The following is a 9,811-nucleotide window of genomic DNA, read 5'->3' on the forward strand; positions in this document are numbered from 1 at the left end:
GGAAGTTTAAAACACCTACAAGAGTCCATGCAGATGGATGTAGGTGGCGATCAGCTGTCATGCAAAGTTTTGCTCCAACCAAAATCAAACACACCTGAAGCAACTAATTAATGTCTTCAGGATTGCTTGAAGATTAAAGGTAGGCGTGACTCATTAGATTTGGAGCTGAACATTGCAGGACAGTCGATCACCATGAAACAGGGGCACACTTGGTTTAGCAGTTTTGAATTAAGGGATACAGCAATGAAAGGGTTAATTCGAACCATCAAGAAACACATACAGACACAACACAATATATAAAACTTGAGTAACACTTCCAATAAGGTTTCAGTTACTAACATTAATTATATTAAATTACATTAACAACAATTGTATGGCATTTGTCTTTCTCACACACTCAATTACACATACACACAATTATTGTAATGCTTTTCAATAATGTTTTTTTTTTTACCATTATATAGTTAACATGTACATCATTTTTATAGCATTTATGAATCTTAGTTAATATATTGTTCAAAATGGATTGCTACATTATTAATTACAATTTATAATGTACATCAGTTACTATACCATGAATTAACATATAAATTTTTTACTAACACAAACAAATGCAGTAAAAAATATGTTTTTCATACATGCATACATATACATATATAAGCTTATTTAAAATATTTTAATACATTATTACTAATAATTTGTTTAATTACAGTTTTATTTTAAGATTAGTTTATGTACTGTGATATAACATAAACATTCATATTTTTAATTATAGGAATAACTAACATAAAAAAGATTAATAAATTATTTGAAAAAAAAAGATTGTTCATTGTTAGTTTATGTTGGTTAATGCATTAACTAATGTAAACCAAAGAGAGCTTATTATAAATTGTTGCCAACACTTTTCATGATTTATAACCACTTCTAAAAATCATTTTAATGATCATTTAACATTTGTGAAATTATTATATAAAACTATATTACCAGTAAAATTCATTAGCTTTTTAAAATACATATTATTTTTCTTTGAAAGATTTTAGAAATGATTTAAATTCTCTATACACATTTCTACAACAATTATTTACCTTATCTACCTCTCTCTCTCTCTCTCTCTCTCTCTCTCTCTCTCTCTCTATATATATATATATATATATATATATATATATATAATTTTTATATTTTATGATATAAAATTCTATATGTTAAGAATGCATTGTTGTAACATTACAAAACTTTGCATGTACTCAAAATGGTTTGAAAAGTTATAATGAAATTTCAAATAAATGCTAATAACTTTCTGTGAATTCTGCCTATTGTAATGAGACCATGCTGACAAAAAGTTATGGATTTTGTGTTGATAGACAAAACCATTTTTGCATACCACAGCAATGAATTTGAGCTTGATGCCAAAATGAAACAGGCTGTACCTCTGAAATGCTTTGGAATATTGACACCAAACTTTGTGTGTGTGTCATTGTCAACTCACACAGAACTCCCATCGATTTGATAACAGTGCCACCTATTGGTCAAACTTGATAAGCCAATAAATCATGCTCCCAGAGGTTTTATTTATGATTTTTAGCCTTTTCAATTACAATCATCCTAAAATAGCTTTTATTGCTTGCATTTGGTCTGATGCTCCATGCCATGCTTAGCTCCTCAATTTGCCGCTGGAATAATTGGCCCCATAATTGCTTGCTTGCAGTTATATTTCATCTTGTTATTTCTCATTACTCTTGCCAATTTATTATTTGTGAGCAGTGAACATGGATGTAGTAATTAACCCCTTACCAGTCACCCCCCATTTTTTGTCATAAGACAGAAATGACATACAATATAAAAAGGTTTTTGCTCATGATTCTTTCTGACTAGATACATAATCAACATTTGTTTACAAAGCTGACACTTCAAAGTTTACTGTTCAGGAATCAAAATTACTCAGACTGTTATGATAATAGAGATATATAAGCTCAAACATAAAAATAAAAAGATTAAAAACATATTTTTTAAAAATTTATTAAATAAATTATTGATGTAGGATATGAGTTTAGGAACACAATGTAACTAAAGCCACAAGTCTACCACAGCTTCAACTGAAATTTCATAATCCAATCTGTAAAACTGGGAAGTTTATGAAATATTTTCTAAGGCCATGTCATGTGTGTTTTTAGAGAAGGCTAATTTGATTAATTTATGGCACTTGTCATCTCTGTAAGATCACATATGCAAACACTCCTGTGCGCTCTGTCTGTGTTTTTGGCTATGAATACTCCCACATTCATGATTCTATTGTTCTCACCAAACGGGTCTTTCACACCTCCGCCAGGTATCAAGTCAAGTCAAGTCACCTTTATTTATATAGAGTATATGTATTTTAAACAAAATACATTGCAAAGCAACTGAACAACATCCATTAGAAAAATAGTGTGTCAATAATGCAAAATGATAGTTAAAGGCAGTTCATCATTGAATTCAGTGCAGTGACCCTCTGATCTGGATACAGACTGGATCTGGTGGCTACGATGACCTTGGAATAAGAGAGAAACAAGACTAATATTAGTGTAAATGCCATTCTTCTAATGATGTAGCAAGTACATTGGGTGTTATGGGAAGTGTCCCCGGTTCCGGTTTACCTAATTAACGCAGCCTAAAAATCCTTTAACGGATTTGGATATTGGAAGTATTTTAGTGTGTTATGTGTAGCCTAGTGATGTACCTTACTGCCAGTGGAAGAGGATGGAGGAGTCTTTACAGCACAAAAAAATCTGAGACTCCTGGAGGTGGTGTACTGGAATATCTGGGAGGGCTATAGTCCTGAAGAACACTCATGGGTCCCAAGAAGGAACATACTGGACCCTGACCTACTCACCACTTTCTACAATACACATCTGGAGAAACCTGCACCTCGCAACAGAGGTTTCCATCACAACAATGGGGTCATCGGCTTTCAGTAGTAGTCCGTGTTGAGGGGGTTCTGTCATGGAATCCCCATCCTCCACCCTCACCCAGTATCAGCCCTGTCAATCTCCCGATTACTAATTATCACCAGCTGTCACTGATCACTCCAGGACTATACAGAAGGACTTACCACACACACTTTGTCTGGTCTCGTCTATGGCTAAGAATGTATCCATTTGGATTTTGAATCACCTGAGGATTACTTACCTCTGTGGTTCTATACTGTTGTTGTTGTTGATATGAAGATTGACAGTACAAATGTCTTTGAATCTTGAGTGAGGCAAAAGACACATTCTGTGAAGAAATAGAAGCAAGAGGTTGGACCAAAACATTAATGAATATATCTGAACATATTTATTCCATAATAATGTCACATAAGATTTATTTTCGCATTTCTGTAGCTTTTTGAGTCCCATGCTTTAAAGCTGCAGTATAGGTAACTTTTGTAAAAATATATTTTTTACATATTTGTTAAACCTGTCATTATGTCCTGACAGTAGAATATGAGACGGATAATCTGTGAAAAAATCAAGCTCCTCTGGCTCCTCCCAGTGGTCCTATTGCCATTTGCAGAAAATCATCCGCTCCCGGTAAGAAAAAAACAGAGCTGCGGTCCGTAACTTTTGTTTGTGTTCAAAGTGTAGAAAATGTATATAATAAACGAGTACACCATGAATCCATTTTCCAAACCGTGTTTTTAGCTTCTCCTGAATCACTAGGGTGCACCTATTATAAGTGTTTATATTCGGACTATTTTAGATTGCTTCGGGGGTACCGTGGCGGAGTAACCCAGTACCTTTGTGATTCTTCATAGACATAAACAGAGAGAAGTAGTTCCGGCTACAATGTTCTTCCGCAAGACGCAAGCAGTTCTATTTATTAACCGCTAGAGCGTCAACAGTTACCTACCGCAGCTTTAAGAATAATTGCAAGTCAAAAAAAATTAATCTATGCATTTAGCAGACGCTTTTATCCAAAGTGACTTACAGTATATTCAGGCTATCAATTTTTACCTATCATGTGTTCCCGGGGAATCGAACCCCCAACCTTGCGCCTGATAGCACAATGCTCAATAAATAAAACAATAAATAAAATACTTATTATATGAGGACCATTTTGGCATTTTAAGATATGTATATGCATTTAGAAAGCTCCTTACAGTAATTTTAATTGTGAAAGCATTCATTGCACTTTGCCCCAAGTTATCAATGCAAGGCAAATTACCCAGAGGTCACTGACTTGGTATTTACACTTCTGCAGACACACAGTCCACATTTTTAGTGAAGAAACTCTGAAATCAGACAACCAGCATTTGTGCTCAATTGAGGAATCTGTATCGAATGGATTACATTTTCTTCTCACAATTCATTTAATTAATGGGCTGTCGGGTGCTGGCTCATTTGTGATCTCACACTATAATGCCTCTGCACAGTTTGTATTTATTTTAAACCACTGGTGTGCACTACTACAAAACACACTTCAAATGAACAGACTTCAACATATCAGGTGTCATATGCTAGCATATAAGGTAAGATTATTTTTGTTTCTAAATTAATCTACCAGTAATGAAATGAATATAGTAATAAGGGAATAAGTATAAAATAAAGTACTTGTTGAGATAAGTCTGTCACTAAAGGATGTCTTATGTAACATAGCTATTTACAGTTTCTTTATCAAAATGCTTTAATTGTCCACAACACACCAGAAAAAAATAAATAAAATAAAAAACATATATTTATAGATCACCTACAACAGATTATTATTCTGCAAAATAAAACGTTTCTGCTTTTCAACTGACAGGAAAGCATTCCTGGGGCTATATTATGTTCTCAATATTAAGAAATTTTAAATTGTGTGAAATTTTAACATTTGGTGTTATGTCAATATTTTGGAAGGTGAGCAGGATTCCTATCATTAAGCTTCTACAGACAATCCTGGATTATACTGCATTCATGTAATATCACTTTCTGCCACAGAATATGAACATAGCCACTACTCTGTCTAGCCCTCTCACAACTCATGTGCTAAATACAGCCAAAGGAGTTCCTGGAGCCAACATGACCATTAGCCTTCATCGCCTAAACCCCATTTCATCAGAGTGGTACTTACTCACAACAGGGTAAACAAATAATCAAAGTTTTGTCAAATTATTCCACTGATTAACTGATTCCAATGATTAAATGTCTTCAGTTTTGTATAAACCAGACTGATTTTATGCATTTTTAAGATTTAGTGAATTCCAAGTAAATCAATTTCAAAAGTTTCTAAAGATCATTAAAATAAAAATAAAATATAAATTATAGGATAACTAATGATGATGGACGGTGTCCTGGGTTAATCACAAAAGAAAGTTTTATTGCTGGTGTGTATAAAATCCGTTTTGAGACTGGAAAATACTGGGATGCCTTGGGGGAGACATGCTTCTATCCATATGTTGAGGTATGACAATTTTTTTTAACTTAATTTTAAAGTTACCTAGAATACTTTTTTTTTTTTTGTATCAGATGTTCAGACACTTTCACACCACTTTGCACATTTTGTGTGTCTCTTACATTACACAATCAGTTTTTATTTTATCATCAGTTTTTATTTTATCATAACATTTGAATCTGGTGTTAAATGATGATATACAAAATGTGCAGACCAGAGAGTCCCTGGGATCAAGAATGAAAACCACTACTTCACAGACCTTCTAATAACAGCTGTTACTGAGTTAATTATTACTGCATCTCTCTCTCTCTCTCTCTCTCTCTCGCTCTCATTTTCAGGTCATCTTCACCATTAGTGATCCTTCACAGAAGTACCATGTTCCTCTGCTTCTGAGCCGTTTCTCTTTTAGTACATATAAAGGAAGTTAGATGTAATGTTCATGAATCTTTCAGTGCCCGTGCAATGATAAAATAATGAAGTATGTTTTCTCTACTGTTTTAATACTTCATAATAGTGTTCAGTTTTTGTTGAAAATTAGTTAATCGTTTACTAAATGTTAATACACATTTGTATATGATTAAAATGTGTTAGTTACAAATTTGTTATCATCTACAAAAGGTTTTGTAGATCTTGAAATCATCACAAACTAATCATTAAATACATAATTAGTAGATATATTATGAGTCACTCACTTAACTAAACATGGTATCTTGATACACATTGCTCGATCATGAACAAATAACAACCAAATCTCTATAATAAGTAGCCTATTGAATTTGTTGATTCTAATTTTTATCATTGAGTACACTGTAACAAAATGTTGTAAAACTAGCAAATAATGTTTTCCATTAAAACAGTACAGTGTATCCTGAGCACCTGTGTCCTATACTATAAATATATTAACAGTGATATACTCTGTATACACATGCAGTGGTGTTAATTCTGTGTCCAGACTGCCCACCTTCCCTAACTTACTATTTCCTATTATAACTTTAACAACTTTTAATTACCATTGTAAAATTGAAGGAAGTTGACCAATCAGAAGAAAGAAGAGGAAGAAAAAGAGGATGTGGCATATGAACCAGAAGGGTTGAGAAGAAAAGGAAGCAGTAAAGAAAAGAAGAGAGGACCATCACCAGTACAGTCAGACTTAAGTCATCTGTGTGTGGAACTAGCACATTTACAATCAGCTAGAGAACAAATGCATGCTGTGTTTTGGATTGATGCAGTCGACTGAGGTCGATTTTTTTAATATATATATATATATATATATATATATATATATATATATATATATATATATATATATATATATAAGTATATTAAAAAAACTTGAATGAAGCTTGAATGAAGTAACACATTTTTTGGACTGTCTCTGCTCGTTTGCAATGCAAGGATAAATAAAGAAATGGTTGTTTGAATATGTACAGCATTTTCTTTACTCAGGTTCTATGAATTTGAGGAATGGACTGTCTTAGTCTAGCATTTGACAGCAGTCATAGCGAGTACCAATTAGTCTTAAATAGACTGTGTGTAGCACTTCATTATTAAACATTACAATTTAGTGAAATGACTGAGTGCGCCCATACTGAAGTTCTAATAATCTTCATAACCTGTAAGTTGATAAAAAAACTTAATATGATGCATTTACTACCTCAGATGTGGCCGTTCAAATGATGGGCAAGACACATAGATGTCTGACTAGTTAAAAATCATCCTGAAATTTTTATTTTTTATTTCACATCATCTTATAGTTAGTGTCCTGCTCACAAAACTTAAAGTCATGTTGGTGGTTACTGGGGTAGCTTGGTGAATGGGACCTGAAGAGCATAAAATACACCTCTTATCTCTGTTTGTGACTGTGTTTTGTGTGGGTTTTATATGATGCGTAGTTAGACTTTAGTCAGGGTAGACAGCATTTACAATTTTTTTGTGGATGAAACTGAGGCTGTGAGCAATAGACCTAGACTTTACAGTGGCACACACCAAAGACTATAGAAATACAAAGATGGTTCATTCCTATACTTATGAATGGGAGAAACTGCAATGCACAGTATGGCGGAATAGTCCCACCTTCTAAATGAAAGAGCCAATCGCTGATTGGTAAGGTCATTGAGAAACTGCAGCTGCCGTTAGAAGCTCTGGTTCCCATAGAATCCCAAAGGATAGACCAGCCATTCGCATGCATTCTTAGCGTGTTCTTAGCATGTTATAAATGCATAAGTGCATTGGAAGGTCAAGCCTGAAAAAATAACCTTTTTTTAATGCTATTTAAGCATAAGAAACAACATTCGTGGGCCAGTTAATTGCAGATTTAGTTGCAGATTTTCCTGTTAGCCAGTACCCCCCATTATGGGACTCACAGCTGAAAGTGCCCTACCTGACTTAAAATTGTAAAAGTTCCTTACTTCAGTGTGTTACACGCATGATTTTGGTGTCTTTGGAAAGAAGACTCTTTGGGTTGTACTTTTTATCAACAAGAGTTGATAATGCTTAAAAATATTAAAAGTTATATATTGCTGCTATGTTGATTTACAGTTTGTCTTGGCAGTGTTTTGTTTTCTCTCTCTCTCTCTCTCCCTCTCTATGCCCTGCAAAAACTTAATGAAGATCAGCTGGTCCTGGTTTTTAATCAATCACCTGGTTGCTCTGATTGGTTGCTGGAGGGAGAGCTTGTGGATAAAAACTGGAGACTCCATCTGAAGTGTGCCCTTCTTGGCCTTTACTGCCTCTGGAGACTTTTCACCTGCCCCAGACCATAGCATGTGTGCTAGCTAGCTGTCTGTTGTTGTTGTTGTTGTTGTTGTTGTTGTTGTTGTTGTTGTTGTGTATACAGTTTGAAACGTTGGAGAGTCGTTGTTTATTTGTTTTTGTACAAGTAAGCTCCCAACGTGACACGTAAGTTGAAAGTTTTTATTTTTGGAGCAGTTGGGAATGCTGGGACAGGAATAAAGAGCTCCAGGTGGTCCAGGTTGAAAATTTGTCTTTTCTAGCTCATTCATAAATTTCCCTGTTTCTGCCATCCTTGAGCCTAGACAACACATACACAAAAAAAAAAAAAAAACAAACAAAAAAAAATTTATATATAAAAAAAAAAAATACGGTTTGACTCAAGTGCTGTGCCAAAAGAGGAATTACATCTATTATAAACTTTGGATGATAACATCAGAGAGATAACAAAAAGTTTAGGAGAAATCAGGGTGTCAAAACCAACTGGATGGATGGATGGCTGGGAGGATGACAGAAAAAAGTTCAGTCTAGCACTCCCAATCCAGGACAGTTATACAGTGGATAAATTAATCCTCTCTGAGGATCCTGGACACAGTAAAAAATGATTAGCAGAGAGGATATCTCAGAACATATAAGGTAAGAGCACACGTAACACAAAATACATAATGTCACAGAGAGAAGCCATAGATGGGAACTAGAAAAAAAAGTTTGTTGAGACAAACTTTAAGTTGGCTTGAGAAAGCCTGACCAGAAAGTTTGAAGAAGTTTAAAGAAGTTAGAAGTTTATAGTTAAAAGTTAGATTGATAGATTAGTTGAAAGAAAGAAAGATATATTAGTTAGAAAGAATGACAGATAGTTTAGTTAGAAAGAATGATATAGATTAGTTCAAAAGAAAAATTGATAGATAGATTAGTTTGACAGAAAGAATGCATGTGACTAACATTTTTCTAACATGATTAACAAGTTACTAACATGTTGTTAGCATGACTAGCATGTTGCTACCATGTTTCTAGCATGACTAACATGTTGCTAACATGTTTCTAGCATGATTAGCATGCGAATAGCATGTTGTTAGCATGACTATCATGTCGCTACCATGTTTCTAGCATGTTTCTAGCATGATTAACATGCTGCTAGCAGTTTGTTAGAATGACTAGCATGTTACTAGCATGTTTCTAGCATGACTAGCATGTTCCTAGCATGATTAGCATGTTAATAGCATGTTGATAGCATATTGTTATCATGACTAACATGTTGCTAGTATATTTCTTGCATGATTAGCATTTGACTAGCACGTTGCTAAAATGTTTCTAGCATGATTAGCATGTTGTTAACATGTTTCTAGCATGATAAGGATGCGACTAGCATGTCGCTAGCATGATTTTAGCATGATTAACATGTCGCTAGCATGTCTCTAACATGATTAGCATTTTGCTAGCATGTTTCTAGCATGATTAGCATGTTGCTAGCGTGTCGCTAGCATGCTTCTAGCATGATTAGCATGTTGCTAGCATGATGTTTGCATTTTTCTAACATGACTAGCATGTTGCTAACATGTTTCTAGCATGATTATCATGCGACTACCATGTAGCTAGCATGTTTCTAGCATGATTAGCATGTTGCTAGCATGTCGCTAGCATGCTTCTAGCATGATTAGCATTTTGCTAGCATGTTGTTTGCATTTTTCTAACA

At 34.2% G+C, this 9,811-nt stretch overlaps 1 protein-coding gene across 1 annotated transcript; it reads left to right on the forward strand.

Moving 5' to 3' along the window:
* The first annotated feature begins 4,209 nt into the window (after positions 1-4,209).
* Positions 4,210-6,260, forward strand: uraha (urate (5-hydroxyiso-) hydrolase a). Its single transcript, XM_052531249.1, has 4 exons — positions 4,210-4,486; positions 4,935-5,077; positions 5,262-5,397; positions 5,727-6,260. Exons 1-4 carry the CDS (start codon positions 4,442-4,444, stop codon positions 5,814-5,816), a joined length of 414 nt encoding a protein of 137 aa, XP_052387209.1. The 5' UTR covers positions 4,210-4,441; the 3' UTR covers positions 5,817-6,260.
* The last annotated feature ends 3,551 nt before the right edge of the window (positions 6,261-9,811 follow it).

Source organism: Carassius gibelio, chromosome A18, assembly GCF_023724105.1.
Source record: "Carassius gibelio isolate Cgi1373 ecotype wild population from Czech Republic chromosome A18, carGib1.2-hapl.c, whole genome shotgun sequence".
In the NCBI taxonomy this organism is placed as follows: domain Eukaryota; kingdom Metazoa; phylum Chordata; class Actinopteri; order Cypriniformes; family Cyprinidae; genus Carassius; species Carassius gibelio.